General features: G+C 58.3%; 1 protein-coding gene across 5 annotated transcripts in view; it reads right to left on the reverse strand.

Annotated features, from left to right (window-relative positions):
* LOC105464322 (signal peptide, CUB domain and EGF like domain containing 1) overlaps nucleotides 1-24441 on the reverse strand; it is a 148291-nt gene that overhangs the window by 25683 nt on the left and 98167 nt on the right. For all 5 annotated transcript variants that reach the window (XM_071080698.1, XM_011712110.2, XM_011712109.2 and 2 more), the window contains 6 exons: nucleotides 16893-17009; nucleotides 9807-9929; nucleotides 7132-7248; nucleotides 5445-5567; nucleotides 784-903; nucleotides 328-432 (listed from right to left, as the gene is read on the reverse strand). In XM_071080698.1, the coding sequence (XP_070936799.1) occupies nucleotides 328-432; nucleotides 784-903; nucleotides 5445-5567; nucleotides 7132-7248; nucleotides 9807-9929; nucleotides 16893-17009 (705 nt within the window). The remainder of the gene's footprint in view (nucleotides 1-327; nucleotides 433-783; nucleotides 904-5444; nucleotides 5568-7131; nucleotides 7249-9806; nucleotides 9930-16892; nucleotides 17010-24441) is intronic.

Consider the following 24441-nt stretch of genomic DNA (forward strand, 5'->3'; position numbering starts at 1 on the left):
AGAATCTACTAGCCACGGCAGATGTGGCTTACTCCACCCAGACAGTCTGAGATCTGTGCACTCACAGCACGTTAGGGTCCCTGAACCACTCTGGCTGTGACCTCAGAGCCGGAAGGGCCCTCCCATGGTCCCCTGACTCTGGGCTGGAACTCAGCCTGCAGCATGCTGGCTTCTAGGTCCTGGGCCTGGCTCATCGCCAGTGCCCCAGGCCACCGAGAGCAGGAAGGTCTTCCCTGGGCGGTGCCCCTTCCTCCCCTGCCAGCATGACGCTGGATGCAAAGTCAAGGTCACCCAGTGGCATGCAGCATGGACAGGCCGAGGGGTTACCTGAGCAGCTGGGCCCGAGGCCAGAGCTGGTGCCATTGCGTTTCTGCAGTGCCTTGCCCTGCGGCCCTGGAACTCCGCAGCTCAGGACGTAGCTATTTTCCGAGTCTGCAGAGAAGCCAGTGGGTGAGGTGGGCCAGGGTGCGCCTCCCTCCCACGGCCCTCAGGTTCTTGGGGCCTCCGAGGGATTGTGGAGTGAGACGAAGATCAGGACAGATTCTTCCGCCAGTTTCCGCTACACAACCACAGGCAAGTGGCCTGGAGGAAGGAGCCCACTGGGTTTACTGAGGACAGTGAGGCCCACAGAAAACCAGACAGCTGCCTTAGCGTCACTCAGTTATCAGAGACCCTCACTCCTAGGTCGGGCTCTTTCCTGGAGGACAGCTGGGAGCAATGGTGGGACCCCAGGGAAGAAGAACCCCCTGCCACAGCACCCCATCTCAGGGACAGCCGGGTTACCTGGCACAAAGAGCGTGTGGGCCGGGCAGGAAAGGAAGCAGCTTTCCACGCCGCCCACCTTGCCGCAGGACAGCTGGGCCCGGGGGGAGGTCTTGGTGCGAGAAAGACACTGGCCTGTGTCTGTGAAGGGAGATGGTAGAGAGGCTGAGAGAGGCTGGGGCGGAGGCTTCCCGGAGCCGGGAGGGTCCTGGCCATGGCCTAATGGGGACTCTCCCCACTGCCCTCTTCCATGGCTGGGCTGGCTTGGTGGGAAGATGCCTGGAGATCACAGGTCCCTTGGTCGTGTGGGGATGCTGGGCCCAGACAGCTGGCTTAGTCCCTCCTCCCGCTCAGGCTCCAGTCCTGGCTGTGAGAAGGTTCCTGTCCCCATCCCCAGACCAGGAACTCCCTGAGGGCAGGGCTGAGTTCTCCAGGGCAGGCGTCTGTTCCCCCTGGCGGTAAATGAACACGGGCTTCCTGGGAGGGCCATGGGAGGGACTGCTCAGAAGCACCTCTTTGGGGCAGCCCCTGATACAGGTGTCTGGAGACGTCGGAAACAGCCTCCAAAATTTTTCACATGCTGACTTATCTTTAGAGGATGAGAAAGTCCCCCGGACTCCGAGGAAAAGACTGATGGTTCTACAGCCATGGTAAATACCAGAACTGATTTTACAGACAGCTAATGAGTCGGTAACAGCCGGCTTACGTGGCGCGCCTCTGAAAGCCAGCTCCTGAGTGACAGCCTCACACTCTGCTCAGTCATCAGTGTGGGGTCACTCCAGGGTAACCAGGCTTCCAGGCTCAGGCAAGTCACCTCCCTTCTGTAACCCACACAGGCCATGCTTTTACACTCCCATCACCCTGATCCCAACCTGCCTGGAATAAGCTTGCTCCAAATCCCCAGGGAAGACCGACAGTTTGCCTTGCTCCCTGAGCCTGCCTGACCAACACAGTTCCCCCTTTCTTAAGTGACAGCTTGGCTTTCTGGTTTCAGATACTGAGCGGTGGCTGATCTCATCCTTTGGTAATTCCAGAGGTTCCTCCAAGATTGTTTTAGAAACCCTTGCTTCCCAGTGTCCTTTGGGAGCCGTGGGCCACAGGTGTCCTTGGTCAAGCCCCCGGGGCCCACATTTGGTCTGTCCTGCTGACTGCTTTCTGGGAGGGCAGAGTGCGGCAGCACCCTGAGTTCTCACTTGCTTTGCTGCTCTCTTGCGCTGACTGCTTTGTTAGTAAGTGGTTCTCTGGCTGTGGAGCAAGACCTTGTGTTCGGAGACGCACATTTACCTGCGTGTTCTGCTGCTGGGCACTTTGCTTTTGCTTGACTATTAGATAAAGGTTTATCTCATGAGTTTTGTTGTGCTCTGACTTGTCTCGTGTCTGCTGGATAGACAACGGGGTGCTCCTTGGGGAGCAGACGGCAACATAGACTCTGCATGCTTCCAACTCAATCCAAGCTGGCCCCCAGGATCAATGGTCAGAGGTCTATGATACTAGGGGCCAATTCCCATAGGCGACTAGGCAGAGTTTTCCTTGGGTCTCTTCTCAAGTCTTCCTCAGGGCACTCCTGTTCTGCCAACACGTGAAAGGAGGCCCCTTTGTCTTCTCCATATTCTGGGGTCACAGCTGTCAGATCACTGACTGCACGGCCCTTTCCAGCCTGTGCATGTTTGGGGGAACCGGGAACGTCATTCTAAACACACACTTTTGACTGATGAAAGTGATGATCACGGGCTGGTTATGCCAAGGCTGCAACTTCCCTGGCTGAGCTCCTGCAGCCTTATGAATTTAGACTATTATCCTAGCTTGTGCTTCTCTTGGTAAATGGCAAACTGCCCCCTACTCACCACAAAACCCAAACAGCGACAACCACCACCAACTTAGAATAACATCGGTCATTGTGGGAACTTCTGACACATCAAAACTAACACATTAATATATTTAAGAGGAGCTCTAAAATGTTAGGAGACAAAATGCCATCATTTAATAGCTTCTGCCACTGGTATACCTTGGCCTCAGTTTCCTCCCACCCAAACCTTCTGAAATCCACTTGCCGCTCTCTCCGCCCAGCTCCATCTTCACCAGCCACTCATCGCATCCTACCCTCTCTGCTCCTGCCCCTCACCTCCTACACAAGCAACTCCTCCCTTAGGGTTTATCCCAGGAAAGGAAAAATCCTATTGCACAATATTCCATTAAAGTTGCTGAGCCAGAAATCAGATCTCTAATGCTGGATGTAAAGCCAGGTCTAGAGCTATGCTGAGTGCTGAAGGAAATTTTCCTAAACTCCAGGAGACAGACCAACATTTGTTTAAGAATTCAGGATATTGGCCGGGCGCGGTGGCTCAAGCCTGTAATCCCAGCACTTTGGGAGGCTGAGACGGGTGGATCATGAGGTCAGGAGATCGAGACCATCCTGGTAACACGGTGAAACCCCGTCTCTACTAAAAAATACAAAAAAACTAGCCGGGTGAGTTGGCGGGCGCCTGTAGTCCCAGCTACTCGGGAGGCTGAGGCAGGAGAATGGCGTAAACCCGGGAGGCGGAGCTTGCAGTGAGCTGAGATCTGGCCACTGCACTCCAGCCCGGGTGACAGAGCGAGACTCCGTCTCAAAAAAAAAAAAAAAAAAAAAAAAAAAAAAAAAGAATTCAGGATATCATTGGATAGCTATTGTCCTGGGTGATCAGATCTGTATCACAATGAGTTCACCGAACTGTTAGGATCTTGGATGGAAGAAAATGTTCAAAAGCAGCAGACGGTAAAGAGCAGTAGAAGCGGCCGGCGCGGTGGCTCCCGCCTGCAATCCCAGCACTTTGGGAGGCCAAGGCGGGTGGATCACAAGGTCAGGACTTCGAGACCAGCCTGGCCAATATGGTGAAACCTCCTCTCTACTAAAAATACAAAAATTAGGTGATCTGGTGATGTACCCACCTCAGCCTCTCCAAGTGCTGGGATTACAGGCGTGAGTGACCGCGCCCGGCCAAACGTTTCCTTCTGAGAAACTAAATGTGTCAGCCTCTTTCTCCCGCCACTCAGTTTCCTTGGCCCTCGGAGGCAGGTTTGCGTAAACCCGCTCACCACAGAGCAATGACCCCGTAATATCCTCAATGAACAACACTTTCCTGCAAAGAATCTGAAGGTACCATATCCTTCCTATGCTCCTAAGACGGATATCCCCTAATGCTGCCTCTGCCACCAACCAGCACAACCCCAAACAAGCTCTTTCCCGAAACTCAACAGAAGAGCAGCACTTGACTTTGTTCAGTGAGACTTTGTCTGAACAGCACAGCAGTTCCTTCCGTAAGTACGTGAGAAACTCAACCTTCTGATTTCAGATATTAAATGATGGTCTGTATTCGCCAACGCGTTCATTCCTCCGACAAACACTGACTCGTGCCTATGATTGTCAGGGTCTGTTCCAGGAGCTGGGGCTCCAGCAGTGAATGGGACAGGCCAAGAAGACCTGTTGAACTGTGTCAAGCTTCCATTCTAGTGAGGACAGAGAGACGGACAGACAGACGGACATAAACCAACACGAACCTGTAAAGTGCACATTACTTCTGGTGGCTGGGAGTGTGATGGGAACGAAAGATAGCTGGAAGCAAAGGGGGCCCAGATGGGTGCGGAAGTGGCCGAGGCTGCGGCTCTGGGTGGGTGACGGGGCAGGCCTCACCCACAGACCGTCACAGCAAGGGAGGAGTGAGGAGTGCTGGGAGACAGCCCTCCAGGCCAAGAGAAGTGCACAGCCTCGGGCCAAGGGCTGGTGGAGGCCCTGTGAAGTCAGTGAGGCTGGCCTGAAGCAAGCGAGGGAGACAGCAGAGGGCAATCCCATCAGCTGGCCTTCAGGCCATTCCAAGCACTGTAGCTTTGATTCAGAGTCAAAGGAGGGGTGGGTAGTGGTAGTGGAAGGGGTGGAGGGTGCGGTGCGGTGCGGTGGCGGGGAGGTGGGGGGAGGAGGGGCAGTTCAGAGCTCAGAGGGATGTTGTAACTCAAATTTACAAGGCTCACTTAGGCTGCCCTGGGGATGTTAGAGCGTGGCCAGGCAAGGACCCGGTGCGAGGTTCCAGGAGGGCAGGCCCACAGCCCCAGCACCCAGACAGGGCCCTGTGTACAGGGAACCGGGGAACGCAGGGGCCCCTCCAGAACTCAGCCTAGGGGCACCCAGTGCTGCGAGCACGTCCGCAGAGGGTGCAGGGACCATGGGCTTTCCGGGAGGCACTGCCACATCCCCTGCAACTGTGCCCCACTGAGGCTGCTGCACCCCGAGTGACCCTCTTCCTCCCCCTCAGCTTCCCCAGCAGGACAAGGGGAAGCTGCCAGAGGAGAGGCCTCCACACCCACTCCCTCTAAGCTTCTAGCTCTACGGAGACGTCAGCAGGGCCCTGTGCCCCGCGGCTGGGGCTGCACACAGACCCCCAGATCTCCTCTGTGCCCTCCTCCCCACCGCAGGTCCCTGTTGCTGTGCCTCTGGCTGACACTGGCATGCTCTGCCTGGGACCCCCTCCTTCTCTGCAAGTCCTCATTCCCATCGGCCATACCCCAGCAGCAGAGTAACCTCTGCCCGGGAAGGCAAGGCCTGGAGGAAAGGGAGGGGCTGCCCTGCTCAGCCCCACCTCAGAAAAGCCACTGCCCCTCCCATCCAAGCCCGGGTACAGGGGAGGAGCCAGCACAGGGTGGCCACCTACCCACGCAGTCCTTCCGGTTCCAGTGGAGCCGCCTCCCCGGGGGACAGACACACTCGTAGCTGCCCTTGGTGTTGACACAGCCCTGGTCACAGCTCCCATTGTTCATGCTGCACTCGTCCACATCTGGAAGCACAGCAGGCGTAAGGGCAGAGGGGAGGCTGGCGGCTGGCGGCTGGCAGGGGAGGGGACTACCCGGGGCAAGAGGGCCGAGAATCTCCTGACCCCCGGAGTCAGACAGCATCACGGAATGCAGAGGAGCAGTGCACACGCCACACGCACACACACGCGGGGGTTTAGAAGGCTCCTCACAGACCCCAAAGTCCCTTCCCCTAGGAACCTCAGTCGTTTTCTGAACTCAGGCAGCTGCACCCCAGGCTGGGGGGCAGAGGAGGTGGCACGCGATTAAAGTTCCAACCCAACCAGGTTTTGTGGCGCAGGGAATACGCACTGCTCCAGGGACTGTGAAACTGATTTTATCATGGGACTCTGGACAAGCCCTTTTCTAGCCCCAGGTCCCCTGCGGTACAACAGACACCAGGGTGAACGAGGTCACCTCCTCTGACCAAAAGCACCTGCTGGAGCTGGGGGAAGGGGCTGGGCTCCATGTTCTGCTAGTTCTTGAGCTGCCTGCACTGGGCAGGCCCAGGGAAGGGGTGCCCAGGTTTTCGAGAGTCTTTCCAGAAGAATCTGTAGCCCACCTCCAGAAGCCCAAGCACCAGCTGTGTCCTGATCACATTCTTGCCTGACCCTCTCTGATCTTCGAGTGGCCTGGCATCGTGAGTGTGGCTGCCCCCAGGCCACAGAAAAGGAAGAGACAGGGGACCGTCCTTGGCTTCCCAATCTTCACCCACCACGCCCATATAACACCAAGTCCCAGCAGCCTGGCTCTGGCTCCTAAATACATCTAGAACCTTCCTCTTTGTTCCGTCCCTGCCCACCCTGCCCTGGCTCCAGCAGTGTGCGCTCCCATGCCTGGAGCTGCCTTCCCAGTGGTACCCTGGATTCCACTCTCCTTTCCATGCGGCCACTGGGGCATCCAGTTCCATGAACCTGACCATATTGCACCCCTGCTTAAACCCTCCACAGGCTTCTCCTCTGACTGGGAATATACCCCCAACTCCCCTGTGGGCTCCCGAAGCCTGCACGGCGGGGTAGCGCCCCCTATCTGCATCTTCCTCTGAGCTCCCTCCTCCTGTGGGCCCAGCCCTGTGGCTGCCTCTTGGTCCTTCTGTCCACTGCTTTCTCACGCGGAAGCCTCTGGAGTGCCTCCCCACCCCCTAGCCAAACACTCCCCCTTGGGGATCCCGAACTGCGCCTCTACCCTGCCCCTCTCTGCTGTGAGCCTCCCTGGAACGAGCTGTCTGGAATTTCCATGTCTTGGCTGCCTCCGCTCCTGGCCCGGGTTCTCTAGTAAATGTGGTTTCCAGTCCCATGCCCGTCTGGTCAAGCCCTGGCACTGGCAGAGACCTGCTACCCACCTCTAACCATTTCCTGCTACCCCTTGTCTCCCCAGCCCTGCCCCACTTGCCCTTGGCTGAGCCCCTCTGCCCAGCAGTCCCTGTCCTTACTGAGGCCTCGGGCCCCCCAGGGTTGAGGGCAGGGTTGGGATGCGGGGTGCAGTGTAGGTGGCCGTGCGGCCAGGCGCGTGCCTCGGGGGGGAGGTGGCCCTGGCGGGCAGGCTGCAGACCTCCGCAGTGAGTTGTCCCATAGAGGATGTAGCCGCGGTGACACAGGCACTGGAAGCTGCCCGGGGAGTTGATGCAGATGTGGTCACAGGTCCGCTCGAAGGAGCACTCGTCAATGTCTGCATGGCCACAGGGAGACAAAGTTGGGGGAGGAGTTTGAGGGAGTGGTAGGTAGGCACGGCCTGTCACTCTCAGTCACTCAAGGCACATCTGTGGACACACAATCCCTGGGCCGAGACGCAAATGGGAGACTCCTTCTTGCTGCTCGACTTTCCATTGTGTTTCCATTAGCCTTCTGTTTCTGGGTTGGGAACCACCTCACTTCTTTTCTGGAGATGAGCAGGGCAGAAACATTGTGAATGGAGGGGATTATTATGAATCTCTGCCATTTTACGATCTCATAGTCAACTCTGATTAGGAGTGGTGGAGAGGCATTGAACCCACGCCTGCAGGAAACAGACTGTGGCTGGCCCCAGGGCCTTGCAGAGGCAGCTGACTTGGGACATAAACCTAGGCCTCTTGGATGCTGACCAAAGCATCTTTCCCCATCACCCCACGATGTTTCTTGAGAAAATAAGGAAAACCATACAAGTAAAAAGAGAAGAGGAAATACACCACCCATAAAGGTTAAGAAGGCAGCTCTGATAGAATATGAAAGGTGATGATAAGCTTCCTGGCAGCCAAGGTAAAAAGGGAAAGAGGGAATCATGGGGTGTTTGTTCCTGGAAAGGAAAAAACGAACCACCATGTTCACTGGAGACAAGTCTGTCCTGGCCATAAATTCTGAAGAAAATGGCTGTTATGGGACAGTTGATGTGGACCCCTGAAGGCAAAACAGACACCAACCTGCCCCTCCTAGGGCATAACAGTTAAGAGTTCATTCTTTGAAAACATTAGCTCATGTAATTTCACAAATATTTGTCATATATGCATATTTATAAAAACACTAACACAAGGAAGAAATTGTGCATGGGTGCTCAAAGGTGAGTGTGCTCCCTCCCAGGGAGGATCTGGGACCTCCTGGTGCTTGTGGCACCTGGGATAAAATCTGAAGGATAGGACCAGCCTGGAATGAGGGAATGAGTGTGGAGGAAGGGTGCTTCAGGCAGCTGCTAGGAGGTAGGGGCATGTGGTGCCCAGGAGACGCACCTGTTCCCTTGGGCCTAGCGCCATCTGAACTCCCCTCCCCTCCTAGGAGCCTCCTAGGAGCCATCCTGGCAGGTCCACTTGTGTGGAGCCCGAGGGGGACTGCGGGAGTGTCTGGGGTCCCCTGAGTGCCAAGCAAAGGAGCATGGACCCTTCCCTGCTAGACCTGTGGAGCCCAGAGCCCCAAGGCCTCAGAGAGATGAGCCTGGAAGGGCGTGGAAAAAGATACAGGTGGGGGTGGGGCGGGTGAGGACAGGGCCTCACAAGCGATCTCACCTCCTCCTCGACAGCCGCCTGCCTCTTTCAGGGCGCAGCTGGGAGGCAAGGTCAAGGGCTCTCTTCAGCCCTCTGCAGAACTTGGCAAGGCCAATAGAGAAACAAAGTCAAAGTCAGAGGAACCCTGATAGAGCTTGGACAGACGCTGTGCTCCTGATCAGACCTCAGGCCCTGAGGAGGACAGGGCCAGGATGCCCGTCCAGGGATGAAGAGGCTGAGCCTGGGGAAGGGAGTGGCTGGCACGGGGCACACTTGATTCTGAGGACGGCCGGCCCTGGCGCCACTCCCGCCAGCCTCCTGCTTTTACATTCTTCAGGGACCTTGCGGGAGCACAGCCCTCACTCCTCAGGGCCTCACCCTGCCCTGTGCCAGCCCCCGAGCTGCACTGACAGGCAGAAGCACAGCTCAGTACCCAGACAAGGCCACATGCTGCCTGCAACTGCTGGTACCCCACAGGCACAAAACAACCAGACCACAGCTGGATCATCGTCAGGGAAAGAGGGCCCCTGCCCTGCCACATGGGGTGCCCCACCCCCTGCACTTTCTCCCAGTGTGAGGCCCACAGGGCACCTGTCTCCTTCCTCATGGCCTCATCCAGCCCCACCAAGTTCCTTGTGGTCCCCTAAACCTCCTCAGGCCGGCAGTGCCATCTCCTGTGTGGGTTTACCTCCCTGGCTCCTCCTGGAAAATCCCTACTCACCCCTCAAGCATTTCACCAACGGACCCTCCCCTGTAGCCTTCCCCGACCCCGCTCTGCACTGCCAGCCTCTGGGCTCCCGCTGCATCCTGGATCCCACTAGACTCGTCCTGGGCTGGGATTCTTGGCTTCTGTCCAGACCCCTCCTTCTCTTTATCCTTGTTTCCAGCAGGTGAGGATTGTTCGAGAGTGCCTGCCTGCAATGTGCAATGCTTTCCAACAGATGGCAGCATCCCACCTCCGAAGCCAGAGGAGTTCGACGCTGGGAGGCCCGTGGGCCACATGGGGAGGGAGGGGCTGGGTGAGCCGATGAGTTTGGCCACCGGCTCCCTCTGCCACCTGGGACATGTGCTGAAGCCCTCCCGGGCCTCAGTTTCCCTTCAATAAAAGGAACAGATTGGACTGGATGTCCCCTAGAGTCATAAAGGACCCTGTTTCCTCGGGCCCAACCCCATCTGCGTTCCCCTCCCCTCCTAGGAGCCCGTGTCAGCCCAGGAGGTTGGAAGAGGTACGACCCCGCTGGGCCCGAGGGCCACCTGGGGCATGGCAGGGGCTCACCCTGGCAGGTGCGCTCATCGGTGAGCAGCTTGTAGCCCTTCCGGCAGCCGCACTCGAAGCTGCCCACGGTGTTGCGGCAGAAGTGGTCGCAGCCTCCGTTGTTGACCAGGCACTCGTTGATGTCTGTGGGAGCCAAGGCGGATGGAGGAGTGAGAGCCAGGAGAATCAGCTTGTGTGAGCAGCGGGGGGACGACAGACTAGTGGCGGGGATGACACTGCTCTGACTTGCCTGGTGCCCACTCCCCAGGCTGGCTGCTGGCTCCCCAGCTGGGCAGAGGGTGGAGGCCCTGTCTCCCAGGGGTCAGGGCAGGGGCTGGGTTGTACTGCAAAGGGTCAGCTCCCCAAGCTTCACCACTTCCCCTGAGACTTGGCAAGCCTGGGATGTGCGATATTGAGTAGAGAGGAAGTGACGGCTGCTGTGCCCAGCAAGAAAGCAGGGACGGCGACTCTCCCATGTCCTCTCATCTGCAGGTCCAGGGAGGCCACCTGGCCAGCAGGGAGGCTGGAGCAGGCAGGCACCACTTCTGGTGACCTCAGCAAGCTCCTAGACCCCTGAGCCTTGGCCTCCTGTCTGCAGAGCGAAGACAGGAAGTGCACCCACTTTGAAGGACATCACGAGGACTAGAAAACATTTCCACAGTGCCGGTGCTTGATCAGCGCTCAAGAAACGTTTTTCAAAAAGTAGGCATTTTTGCCTCTGTTGGAGGAGTACACTGAGGCTTAGAGAGGGAAAGCACCTGGTTCAAGAGTTCTTCAGGAGGTAAGTGGGCAGCTGCGCTATGCAGTGGGCCTGACGCTCCCCATTTTCCCAGCCTGACTCCTCGCCTGTTTGTTTGAGCTGCTTCTTCACTTAGCAGTGAATGAGGTGTAGTATGCTCCGAAGGTTGCCTGGCCCAATCCCGAGTAATAAATGACACCATCCTGAGCAACTCTGCCAGTCAGTCTCTGCTTGCATACCTCCAGGGACGGGGAGCTTTCTCCCTCCCAGCATGGCCTGCCGCCGATGCCTCACAGATGTCTTCCTCACCCTGAGCGCAGCCCTGACTCCTGTCAGCCCCCATGCTCCTGCTTCCTTGCTGGGCCCATCTGGGCTTTGCCCTTAGGCCCTGGGCGAGCCTGGCATTCTGTTTCATCAGAGGTCCCTGTCCCCAAGGGGCTTCTTCTCCAAGGGACACAGTCTTAGCTACTCCCCTTCCTCTTGGGTCCCGACCTCCAGTTCCCCATGCTGGCCACCCCCTCCAGACTCTCTCCAGCAATGAGTAAGAAAAATAAGAGGTTTTATTTCTACACTACAGGGTGGCTTAAAAAAATAATCAGTGCTGGCCAGGCATGGTGGCTCATGCCTGTAATCCCAGCACTTTAGGAGGCCGAGGCAGGCGGATCACCTGAGGTTGGGAGTTCGAGAGCAGCCTGGCCAACATGGAGAAACCCTGTCTCTACTAAAAATACAAAACTAGCCGTGTGTGGTGGCGCATGCCTGTAATCCCAGCTACCTGGAAGCTGAGGCAGGAGAATCGCTTGAACCCAGGAGGCGGAGGTTGCGGTGGGCCAAGATCGTGCCATCGCACTCCAGCCTGGGCAACAAGAGTGAAACTCCATCTCAAAAAAAAAAAAAAATAATAATAATCAGTGCTGGCTTTCAGGACGGCGGTCTCACCCTGACTTGGAGAAGCAAAAAGGAGGCAGTGGAAGAGGCCCTTCCAGAGAGGACAATGGGAAGAGCAGCGCCTGTTGGTCACCGGTCACGTCTCAGCAGACCTGCCAGATGCAGATTCCAGCACCTGCAGAGCCTATCCTGGGCGTAGTTGCTGGGTCAGGTGCCTGAGGGCCCGTCCAGTGTCACTGGCACCGCCTTGTGCGGAAGGTAAGCCTGCCCCCACTTTACAGATGGCACTGAGCCCCGTAGCGGCAACTTGTTCCTGGCACTGCTATTCCGACCTCAGGCCGGCCCATGTCGTTCTCACTTTTCTTTCCTCAAACCAAACAGGCTGGACTTGAGACCTGCCCAGAGTCCTAAAGCAGTGTTCCCAGGGAATGTCCCCCAATGATGACAAAACCAGGATATTAGAGGTCAAATCTCTGGTGAAGAATATTAGAGGCGTGCAGGGTTGAGATGCCCACGTGGCTCTCTGGGAGCCTCGGGGAGGGACATAGCATGTACTTTCTGGTATCATCTCACGTGACCTTCAAAACAACGCAGACAGCAGGGCTCCCATTTCACAGAGGAGGCCAGAGCACTGCACCAGGAGCCGTGTCTCAACCAGCGCCGTGCGAACCCAAAGACGGGCCTGCTACAGCACATCATGCTGGCGCTGCAGCCACCACAGAAAGAGATATGAAGCCCGGCGGTGCTGCTCCAGGGCAGAGGTTTAGGAATCTGGATCATTCCTTCCCCTCCAACCCTGGGATTAGAGGCGGATGGGGAATTTCTAGATACAAGCCCCAGGTAGAAGAACAGAGGCCCATCTTGGCTCTGCCTCAGCTGGCTGTGCGATGTTGGGCAGAAAAGGCACCTCTCTGAGCCTTAGGGTCCCATCTGCAGACCAGGCTGCTAAATGGTGCCTCTCCTCGCATCCCCTCTCCCAGCATCCTTAGCAAACTGAAATGAGCTAAGGCTGCTAAGCAGACAGGGGCAGCACATGATCATTCTCACCACTCCTACCTCCTCAGTGGAGCCTCAGGCCCTCCAGAACCCCCAGTCCCATCCCCTGCCCCATCTGGGCCTGTCTGCTAAGGGGCTGTCATAGCAACCAGACAGGCAGAGGGAGGCATGTTTGCCTGAGGCCCAGGCTGGTGTAGCTGGCTGCCTGGGGGTCAGGATGGAGGGAAGCCCCCTCCTCACACTACCTCAGGATATAGTGAAGGGGCTGCTGGGCTCATGGCCCCTGGGGTGCAGCTTCTGCGCCTCTCTTCCCTTCCACTCCTCCCTGGGTTCCCACCCCACCGCCCTCCACCAGGCAGCCAGCACCACCTTCCACACACAAATCTGGCTGAGTCCCTGCCTGCTGGCCAGCATTCTGAGGCTCCCGAGTCTGCTAGGATGTGGGCCCTTCCTCTGCAGAGGCTCCCAGTGCTTCCCTTCCAGCCCGGCCAGGCTGCCTTGCCTCCTCTCTCCAGCCTGCTTGGTTCCTGCCGTGGCAGCCTGGACTCCAGTGACTGCACCCAGTACAGCCGCAGCCCCCACTCTCACCTGCTGACCCCAGCCCTGGGAAAAATGGCCCTTCTAGAAAGCCTTTCCCGCATTCTTTCCAGAGCCAGTAGCTTCCTCTTCATGGGACCTGCCTTTGGGGGCATGAGAGGGCCTTGGGACACAGACTTGGGGGTGTCTGTTCCTATCTCGCATCCCAGGGCCCAGCGTGAGTGTCCAGGAACGCTCACTGAATGAACGAATGGGTCACGGTGATTCCAGACAATGGAGCGGGCCTGCGGGCTGAGGGAAGGGTGGGGTCTCGGGTCACTGAGTGGATTATTTCGGTGCATCACCTAGGGTTGGAGCTCGAGTGGGTGTGCATGGGGGCAGGGCGATGGGGTGAGCTATAGGGATGCACAGGACACTGGTTCTGGCTTCCTTCTGCCCATCTCATATGGGGGACCACGTAGGGGAGGGCTTTTGGGTGGGAGCAGAGGGAGGGCACGGGGTCATGGGCTGGCATCATCCTGGAGTGCCCAGCAGGGAGGGCCAGCTGCTGGGTGGGGCTGGCCAGGTGGCGGGCACTCGAGGGTACCATTGTTCCTACTCGGGTAAAAGCCCTGGCTGTGGCCTGCCTGGCCCAGAGCACTGCGCAGGGAGGAGAGGAAACAGGCAGTAGGTGGGGGGTTCTCTCGGATTGTTCTGGAGATGCTGGGAAGAGGGGCTGGTGACCTGGGGGAAATGCAGGCTTCCGCTGAGGAAGGGAAGATACACGTCTGCCTTCTCTCACTGCCAACCACTGGCAGCTCAGCCCTTCCCTGCTTCCTTCAGCTACAGTCACTTTCCCATCCTCCTAACTTTTCACTTGCCAATGGCAAGCTGCAGTCCTGCATCCTTATTTTTGAGGCCCAGGACCCCCTTCCTCTTGGAGGGACCGATTAGCAAGATAACCGCCTCCCAACACCAAATGGGCAAGGCACCCAGCAGGGAGCCCTTGAGACGAGGGCTTAGGCACATCTTCCAGGCCCCCCTCGTCCCCGACATTTAGACAAAACCTCCCAACTTCCCCACCCCTGCCTCCACCTGCCCACGTGACCCCTGCCTGCCCAGGGTTTGCAGCCCTGGGCTGTCCAAGCCCGCTGTGACCTCTGTTCTCCAGCCACTCCTCTGGCTTGACATTGACATCTTGGCTTTCAGAAAACACGGAGCCTTTGAACTCCCTCCTCTGAGATCCTCCCCAGACCCTGCCAAGATCATGGTGTGCACTTGACCGAGGAGCCAAACCCTGGGGCCAGGGTCGTCAGTTTGCTGGGAATCCTCCTGCCTGTGCCTCTCCAGCCAGGGCTGGGAACACACCAACGACACCAACCCTGGGGCTGGAGGCCACCGTCTGGTTTCCCAGGCTCCCTGAGGTGGTCCTGTGGGCAGTTCTAGCCAGTCCCTTGGTGCTGAAATGTGGGCATCTATGGACATGTATGGTCTCTGCCTTCTCTATGTCTGCTGCCAGTCCTGCCTTGGCACTGCCATCTTGAGCCTGAGTGACAGCAGCTGTGCCTGGCTGCTCTTCCAGACCCTACTGGGACCCCACTGTGGCCAGGGTCAGTTCAAAATGAAAACCTGGGCGTAAGCCTCTCCTGCCCAGTGCTGACTGGGACCTGGCCAAGCTTGTAGGGTAGCCCTGGGCCTTGTGCCATCTGGCCCGCCTCCTTTGCATCCTTCCCAGTCCCAGGTCCTTAAACCCACAGGCCTCTGGCAACAGTCACAGTGCTGAAAATGCTTCCCCTGCCCCCACCATTGCCTGATAAACGCCTCTTTGCCTCAGCCCTCCCTGGCCTCCCCCACCTCCTGCCATACTGAACTTCTCTATCCCACACCAAGTAGTCTGTAATACTCAAATATCTCAGTGATTTAAAAAATGAAAACCTGTCTTCTGCACTCAGTAGAGGATCCCTACAGGCAGGAAGCATCTCTTATTCATCCTTTCTCACCGGAACCTGCGTACACAGTAGGAGTCCAGAAAACGCACCTGTTCCGTGAGCAAGTGAGGTGATCTCTGACCTTGGCCAGTGGGAGCCAGGGCCCTAAGGGCTCTGAGTACAGCCACAGGCCCAGGGCTGGGCATCCGTGGAGGAGGTCTGGCCAAAGGGCCAAGTGGGGCAGGCTGGTGAGAGAGCCCCAACTGTTTGAAGAGAAAAGGAAACGTGGTGGTGCGGGGGTTGGGGGGTCGCCTTGGGGCTGTGGACAGCCCTCCTGAGCGCCACGCTACCCTCAGAGCCAGAACCAGAGCAGAAGGAATTAAGTGTCCCTTGGGCTACGAGGGATGGTTAGGGGGCAGCAGTGGGAGCCCCAATCCCAGTAGCCCCATCTTGGGCCACATGCCTGCCCTGTACCAGGCCTCGATCTGGCCCAGACAGGGTGGCTCCTGGCCTCCAGACCCCATTCCAGCAGCCCCAGCCTTGCCCGAGGAATTAAGCTCTGCTTGCCCCTCTGGCCCTCCAAAGGCAAATGCTGGCAGGCTGTGCCATCGCTGGGCTGTGGAGATGCCCAGATCTGCGCGGACCTTGGGCTTCCTCGGCCAGTCACTCCTGGCACTGAGTCATGTGGCGAGGACTCAGACGCCACCCACCTGCCCACTTGCCTGCCAGGAACGCACTGAGGCTATTAACAGGCTGAGTGGTGGCCACAGAAGGGCTTTATTTTCAAATAAACAGGCGGAAGCACTGTTATTTCTGTCAATAATCACTCGGTTCTTCCCAGCGAGTTGGCAAGGAAGAAGTCATACACTGTACAAAAATACATTTATTTTTACAGGCTTAAAAAAAGTCCACCTCAAGCTATTTTAAGTCACCCTAACCTCCACTTTCAATATGTTCCCCGACTGGACTTTGGAAGTTCCAGTTCCTCTCCCCCTCCGCGCCCTGCTCTCTAGGCGCTCCCTTCCTGGCCAAGTGTGGGGGAACTGCCCAGAGCTGGGGTGGGGGCAATTGGAGGGTGGTCTGGAGCGATGCTGGGGGCACTGAGCGCTGCCCTCACCCTTCAGCACAGGAGGCTCCAGCACTCAGGCCTAACACCCTGCCCCAGGGCCCACAGCTTCTTGGGGGCTCTGTCCATCCTTTGGGGGTAGCTGGATCTCCTCATCTCCAGGGCTGGTCTATTCCTTCCCCAACGCCTGTCTTGAGCCAGCTCTCCTCTCCCAGCTCCCCAGCCTTCCTGTTTCCCGAGGGTCCCCTCAACCCAGGAGGTACTCGGTAAGTCTCTGTGGGGTGACTCAGGGGACGAGTGGGAGGATACACTTCTGCCTTCCCTCACTGCCAGCCACCGGCAGCCCAGCCCTGTCCCTCCTTCCTTCAACCGCAGTCACTCTCAGATCTTCCTGACTCTTCATTTTCCGATGGCAAGCGGAAGTCCTGAGTCCTTATCTTTTCAGATGGGATCCCCCAGCCTTGCCCCTTCTGGTAGTGACACACTGTCCTTATTTTTCCTGGCATGAGTAGACATGCATGTCCTAGATGGCCCTGCACCAGACTGTCCCCACCAGCTCTGCAAGACCCACTGCAACCAAAGGTCAAGGGGTCTGGAAACGCGCCACATTCCACCCGCCTTGGGAAGCCACGATATCACTGAGGGCCCAGGGAGCCCCACGGTAGAGACGCTGGCTTAACCGTTTAACCCAGTGTGCAGCCAAATTCTCGGACATCAGTGCCATTTTGGCCCAGGAACCTGCTGATGTGCCGTAAGACCTGCGTTCTCTCGAACCCTGCTAGGGACTCTGCTGCTGGCCAGCCCTCCCTCTTCCTGGCCTCTCCAACAGCAACGCAAATGATTGCCATGTGTCGTTTCCCGCAGCCACACGTGGCCCCCATCCAGCCCAGCCCTGGGCCCGGCTGTGCAAGCACACGGAGGCTCCTGGCCAGGCCAGTACGGGCAGGGGCGCCCACACCGCTCCACATGCTGACCTTTGCACGTCTTCCCGTCTGGCTGCAGCGTGAATCCAACGGGGCAGCTGCATCGCACGCCGGTGGCTGTGTCCTTGCACGTCCGGTCGCAGCCTCCGTTATTGACTGCACACGTCTCTGGGGAGGGAAAGAGACAGACACCTCAGTCTCCTTGGGCAGAAGCCACTGACTTTCCCCTTCTGTGGAGAGATCTTCTGAGACAGGAGACCTGGGTTCAAGCTCTGGCTCTGATATACTCTCTGGCTGTGGGGCTCCAGGGAAGCTGTGCTGCCTTTCTGAGCCTCAAGCTCCCCATCTGTGAAATGGGGGAATGACACCGTTCCTGAGGGGTTGCATGTGATGAGGGATGAGTCTGTAAACTACAGAGGGCTGTGCTTACGTAGAGGCTGCTGCCAACAGGGTTAAAACTATTATCTGGGGCCAGACTGGCCTGGCTATATTTAACTGCCCAGGGCTGGATTCCTAAAACTTTGACCTGCCTGGACTCAGACTCCAAGTCCAGGCTGGAGGTTACTTAGAGGTGACTGGGGCCCCCAAATGCATCTCAGAACAGAGTGGCTTGTGGCCCCGGCCAGGGACCCGAAGGGGAGGTTCTGAGGACCTACACATCATCCATCACCTTGAGGCTTTCAGCCCAACATCTGTTCTCACTGAGTGATATTCCAAAGGCATCTGGTTTGTGTCCACTTGAAGCTTGTCTAGTGCCTTTTTTTTTTTTTTTTTTTTTTGCAAAATTCAAAGGGGCTAGAGTGGCTCAGGCATAACTGAGGTCACTGAAGCTGTCATGCCGTGAGTGATCCCCCCCAGGCCTGGAGGAGGGGCTCACAGAGCTGGCACACCAGGGTGCCGGGGGCTCGCCCGGCCCTCGGGTCTCTGCCACCTGGGTTTCTTCCCGAGCATCTGGCAGGCTTTATCTTGTGGAAACTGTGGCTGCATGGGCTTCCCTCTTCTCCTTGCTGCTGGGAGGCGGACAGTCAATGGACGCCCATCGGTCATAACCTGGATTCCCCTGCCTGCCTTCACCTCGGCATCACCTGGACTCCTGGACCTGGTGTGCCTTCTCCCTGAAGGGTGTCCCTAATGGGTATACTCTGTTCCTGTGCTGTAGGGTCTGCATTTCTGCAGGTTGGGGGGAATAAATGAATATATACTGTCAGCTGTCAGGACTCCTTGGTGCTAATTAAATGAAATGCATGGGGCCTTTCTTTTGAACTTCACCTCGTAGGGGTGTGCAGCGGGAGAGGGAAACCGCACATTCTGCTGTGTGTGTGTGTGTGAGTGTGCATCTGAGATTCTGCAGGGCTGCAGTGGTGGGCGTCCTCCTCATGCTCATGGCTGAGCCGTCACCACCGTAGGATGAGCTGCGGCTGCCAGTGGAAGGCAGGTGGCCTTGACTCTGACACTATTCCTGGCTCATCCTTTGTGTGTCTCCTCAAATCCTGGACCTCAGCTGGGCATGGGTGGTTTCTATGAACCAGTCTTTTGCTCTCCCACCTCCTGCCATGGCAGTGTGGTGGTCCCAGGGCTTGGACGCCTCCCTCCTGTTCATCCTTCAAGGCCTGACTCAGAGCCCACCTCCGCAAGGAGCCTCCCTGATGCCCCGGACACGTGAGGGAAGGCGTCACCCTCCCTTAGGCTCATGCAGGTGGTATGACTGGCACTTGGCCGGCTTATGCCCTCTAGGCCATCTACTGGGACAGTGGAGGTGGGCAGGCCAGCAAATGAGTCCTGGTTGTCACTCACAGAGCCACTCAGGCGGCCACCCCTTGGGGCTGCACCTCCGCACTCACACCTGGAAATAAGGACGAGCCTTCTCTTCCAGGGTGGAGGTGAGGGTCAAATCAACCCGCTTACATGCGCCTGACTTGTTAGTTTCCTCCCTGGGCTGACAACCAGAGAGGGAACTCCTGCCTCCCACCCCCGAGTCCAGGAACCAATGGGCTCCCCTCCTGCCTCCCACCCCCCGAATCCAGGAACCAATGGGCTCCCCTCCTGCCTCCCACCCCCCGAATACAGGAACCAATGGGCTCCCCTCCTGCCTCCCACCCCTGAATCCAGGAGCCAATGGGCTCCCCCTCCTGCCTCCCACCCCCGAATCCAGGAGCCAATGCTTCTCCTCCTGCCTTCTCAGCCTTTCCTGTGGGAGAGTCCCTCTCTGGAGAGGCAGGCAGAAAACCTGCCTGTTTTCCAGGTGGAGGTAATTAAGGCTCAGGCCTTGGAGAGATGGGGGAACATGGCAGGGTGCAGAGGGTAGGGGGAGACAGGCGCTGAAAACGCGGGGCTGAGGGCACTGAGTCTCTGCGGAGGGGGAGGTGAGGTGTGGTGCAGGCGCTGAGGGCAGTGACCCTGAGAAATGGACCTGGCCAAACAGACTCCAAGAATCCTGAGGCTCTTCTCTTGCCTAAAGTCCCTAATGGGACTTGGAAGCTCAACCTAAAAGGTCACCCGCTCTCTGGACCAGGCAGCTTGAGTTCCCGAGTTGCCTCAGTCTATGGCTGGTATGTAAACAAGGGACTCTTAGTCCCTTAGGGCCTGTTCTTGGGTGCTGACCACCCCGATCCATGGCAGGGACCACGTGGTCACCACAGGCCGGGCCCTGCTCTGTCTCCCACCTGGTCACCATGAGCCGGGCCCTGCTCCGCCTCCCACTCTCAGGCTCCCAGCCGGATGGCTCCTGTGCCCTCCACTTCCCTGAAGAGGACCTGGTACAGAGCATCAGGAACTCAGCCCAAGGCTCTGCAGCCTCAGTGGCAGAGCTGGAGAGGACCTGCTCCATCTGAGTCTAGCACCCTTGGCTCCTTGTGGGCAGTGACCCACCTGGCAGCGCCAGGGCCCTACCACCAAGCACGTGCCACTGGACTCTTCATCATCCTCCTCTAGCCGCTCCTCCCCCAGTGCTCCCTGGCTGCAGGAATGCTACCCCTACCTGCCCCAAGCTGAAGACCCTCCCATCCCCCGGGACCCAGGGCCTGGGCCTGCTGCTTCCCCAGCACTTCCCAGCTCTAGCCCCTGCTCTTACTGTGGCCAGGCCACCGCTGTCCTCCTGTGACTGTCACTGCCTCCCATCGTCCCTCCTCTAGACCACTGCCTCATCCTGGGCAGGCAGAGAAACGTGCCCACGTCAGGCTCACGTAAGAGCACTGGGAGCCAGCAGTCCCCAGGACTTTGTCTGTCAGGCTCTGTGCAGGCAGGGAGGGTCACGTGGAGGGAGCAGTCTGGCCTTGCGCCCGACCTCACCTCTTCCGACTTTGGGGCCTGGGGCAGGCTGCAGCTCCTTGCCTGGGCCTCCATCCCTCCTCTATAGCACAGGGATGGCCATGTCTGCGGTGTTCACCTCAGCCATATCGTTGTGAGGTTTTTAGATGTTCACTATAAATGCAGGACGGGTAGAGGGAGCAACAATGAAACTGACCTAGGTCCTTTGGGCTGAAGTGGGGGCTGGGGACTGAAGTCTACAATGACAGGACAGGCGGGCCTGGTGGGGCCAAGCACTGTGTCCCTGGGAGTTTCCAAGCAGAGGCTCTGGTGCTGCTGCTGAGGAGGCTTCTGCCTTCCATGGCAACCAGCCTGGGCATCGCCCCAGCCCCCATCTCTGAGAGCCTCAGAAAACAGCCTCACCTCTCCTGCTGCCCAGGACCAGAGGCCACCCAGACCTGGTATTAGGTCACGGCTGTCTCAGAGACAGTACAAAAGCAGGCCAGGCCGCCTTTACCACAGGGTCCCTCCAAATACAAGCGGCAGACAGGCCCGATGGCTGCAGCAGTGGCATCTCTGCCTGGTGGGGAGGCTGGGGGTGGGCTCTGGGCCTTCCTCCTCCTCACCCATGGGCCTTCTCTGGGTCCCATCCTGGCCTCTGCCCCTTCTCAGGGCTGACATGGCCCCATGAGGAATCTCCCCCACCCCGAAACACACTTGTGGAGGGCGGCTCAGGCGCCTGGGACTGGGAAGAGGAGGACGACGCAGTGCGGCCTCCAAGAGCTTTGTCCCAGGGAGCTGAAGACAGAACTTCCTTGTGGACCCTGGGAGCCCTCCTGTCTCTCTGTCCCCAGCCTCTAGATGAGAGCTGCAGAGCTCTTTCTAAAAGCTTTCTCTCCCCACCTGGAGAGATCATGGAACAATACAGCCCTTCGTAGTGGACAAGGCACCTGTCATCCACGAACCTCAGCAGGCCTCACAGCAGTCCCACGGGGGACACAGAAGTGCCAAAGCAGACAGGCGCCAAAGGCATGGAGAAGTTACCTTGCCTGTCCAGGCAGGAATAGCTACATCATTTGTGGAACCCAGTGCAAAATAAAAATGGAATGGTCTTGTTAAAAAATTCCTAAGAATTTCAAGACAGAGACAGAACACAAAACCAATGTGGGCCCTTCTAAGGGCGGGGTCCTGGGCCACCGCACATGCCGCATACCCTAGAAGCTGGCCGTGTTCAGGTCACACAGTTATTGGGAGGAGCTGGTATTTGAAACCTGGGCTGCAACACTCCAGGCTGGTGATTAAGCCAGACAAGGCCAGAGAACCAGGACTTTGATGGGATCCTCACTGTGAGGTCTGCACCCCCTGGTGCCCTGGCTTCCTCCTCTAGCTGGTTGGGGGAGCGCTCGCCCTGTAGGGCGAGGGTGGCCAAGGAGGAGGAAGGTCAGGTGCAGGGCTGGCTGGGGCTCGAAAGTGTGGGAGGAAAATCTCAGACAAGTTAAAAGGTCTGACCTTTGGTCTCTCTCTGGGGAGCTCCTGCTTTGGGCCAGGCCCTGCAGGGCAGGCCAGGTGCTCCACTGGACCCTGCATGCAGCCTGCCAGCGCTCTGACAGAGCGAAGCAGGGGCGAGGACAGAAGGATGCCTGGGGACAGCTGCAGCCACTGCTGGCCTTTGGGTTGGCACTGCCCGCTTACACTGCCCCAGGTCTGGGACAAAGTCCTTAAAGGACAGTCTCGGTCACCGTGTGGTGGACAGAAGGAACAGGCACTACAGGGGCAGAATGACAGGGTTCCATATGCTGGCTGTGACCCTGGGCAAGTCCCTTGGCTTCTCAGAGTCAGCTTCTGGATGTGTAACATGGAGATGACCATATTTACCACACAGTTCTTGCAAGGCCCGGGCAGAACCGTGGATGCGACAGTGCTCTGGAAGCTGCTCTGCGATTGGGTCCACACACTCACTTTTGGTGCCATTCTTGGAAGCTCCACCTATGGAGACTCAGCACCCACAGGCAGTTGCTAATTCATTCAGTGATTATTATCTGAACTTCTCTGCCCTGCTAGGATGCGCCTTGGACACAGCCCCTGGTCTTCACAGGCGGGTCAATTTCACGGTGCTAGGTGGCCGGGAGAGGGGAGCTACAGAGATGAAGGTGACATGCCCCCGGTGTCAACAGCTTATGGAGTGGCAGGGGGCACAAAATAAGGCCCAGACCTTGCCTTTCTCTCCCGGGTCTGTGCCTTCCTCTCACACTGCCCACCTCCCAGCCCATGCCCTGCCACACCCCAGCACAGTTCCTCAGGGTTCTACAGGGCGCCCCCCTTGGCCTTGAATAACCAGTTCCTCAGGACACAGCAAGCCCCACCTGCCTCCTCAAAAGCTGTCCCGGGCCTGGCCCTGGGCTTCTGCCCCATAGGGCAGCGCTGCTTGTGTGTGTGGAGGCCTCTCCCACTGACCACACGCTCTCCAGGCAGGGCAGTGCCAAGGCGACCAGCACGGCGGAGGTGCCTAATGAGTTGTGCTCAACGACTAGAGTAATGAGCAGGGACTCTGGAGGCCCCATGAGGAACAGAACCAAGCCAGGGGACTGGGACCCTGCCCTCTGTTGGGCCTGGAAGGGAGAATGAGCTGGGAGGTGAGGTGGGCAGGACTGAAGCGCAAATGTGCCCCTGGCGGAGGAGGCAGCGCGTTGCTGCGCTGCACAAGGCATGAGGGCACTCTGTGGTGCACGATGGGAGGTGGGCGTGGGTGCCAGGCTCAGTGCCAGCACACGGGGGACTGTGGGCAAAGGATCCTCCTCTCCCTAGGCCCCGGGTTTCCCTGTGTCCCGCCTGAACATCGCTGAGGTGCTTTTCACCAGGGCAGAGGCTCTGATCCGGTGGGTCTGGCATGGGCCCAGCGTCCCACAATGGCCCTGCCATCCCTTCTTCCTCCCTTCTCCTCAGTGGCCTACCCTGATGGTGGGGGCAGCCCAGGGTCCTCGCCAGAACCTGCCGATTCCTCAGTCAGAGCTGGCCCACCTGCCCTTACGTCCCTAGAATCAACCAAAGCTGCGGTGAAGAGGCGTTGGCCGGCCCTTCTGGCAGATCTGGGGACCTCTGACCTCTGACCCTCTCCCCACAGCTGGCTGCTGAAACCCTCCATGGCTCCCATTGCTTTGGGATAAAAGCCATGCCATGCTCCCTGGCAAGCCCGTGACGCAGTGGCCCTGATCTCCCTGGCTGGCCTATCTCCCGAGGGGCCCTCTGAACTCCAGGGAGGCCCTGTGGCCCGTCACTAGCATTGTGCAGCAGGCTTATGGCCAGCGCTGTGCTGGGCACCACAAATGTGGCCTCCCTTGCGCCTCTGACAGTCAGCAGGGAGTGGTGGAGGGGACTTGACCCCGTCGGCAGAGGGCCACGCCTGGTCCTGACCACGCCTCCCCGCCTGCCTCTACCTCCACTGGGCACATGGTCAATCCTGAGCTGTCTGCTGAGGGGGTGCCGGCTGGGTCTGCCCCAGGGCTGCCTGGGGACACGCTGGTGACAGCGCATGCAGGTGGTGGCGTGGGTGGGGTGGGGCTCAGTGTGGCTGGACGCAGGGTGACTGCGGAGGCCAGGGCTGCAGCCCTGACAAGGAAGCGGCTCTCAAGGAGAACGTGCGACAGGTGGCCCCTGGCAGACTCCTCCAGAGCCAGCACTGCTCTCGTCCAAGGCTGCGGGGCCCCAACGCCCGTGATCCCTAAGGGCCACCCAGGCCTCTGGAACAGTCTGGGGTCTCCTGGACTCTGCCTTTTTAGCATATAGCCCCGTGACTCTGAGGCCCATTTTGGCCCTCTGCTAACCTTAGCCTGGCCCTTCTGAAATAAAAGGTCCACAGGCCTGCGCCATCCTCAGGGCCACCGTCTACCTGAGAGCTGCGCTGCTTGGGGAATAATTTGCGAGGCAAATTATTGTCAGTGGCACTGTCTTCCAAGGCAGCAGGCGGGGCCCCAATTCCGGGATGCGCTAGGAGTGTGGCAAGCCACCTTCTCTCATGACTAGTGGGTGGGTGGGGGTTCCTGCATCTGCTCAGAAAGCAGAAGCCACCGGGATGGAGGGACAGTGCCCTGCAGGGAGGGCTGCAGGGAGGCCTGAGGGCTGGTGGCACCAGGTGCATAGAAGATGCCCACCCAGGAGCGAGACAAGCCGACCTCAGGAGAGGTCTCGTTTCTTGAGGAGTCCCAAGTGCCCCTTGGAGGACAGGGACGTTTCGTATTAAAGCAGGTGGCAGGAGCAGGGCCTCCAGTGGCCAGTCTCCTCCTGCCCTGCCTCCTTCACTTCCTGCCTCTACCCTGGCTCCTCAGTGAAGGGTGCTTAGGGCAGACAAGGGGGCTCC

This window comes from Macaca nemestrina, chromosome 15 (genome assembly GCF_043159975.1).
Source record: "Macaca nemestrina isolate mMacNem1 chromosome 15, mMacNem.hap1, whole genome shotgun sequence".
Taxonomy (NCBI): domain Eukaryota; kingdom Metazoa; phylum Chordata; class Mammalia; order Primates; family Cercopithecidae; genus Macaca; species Macaca nemestrina.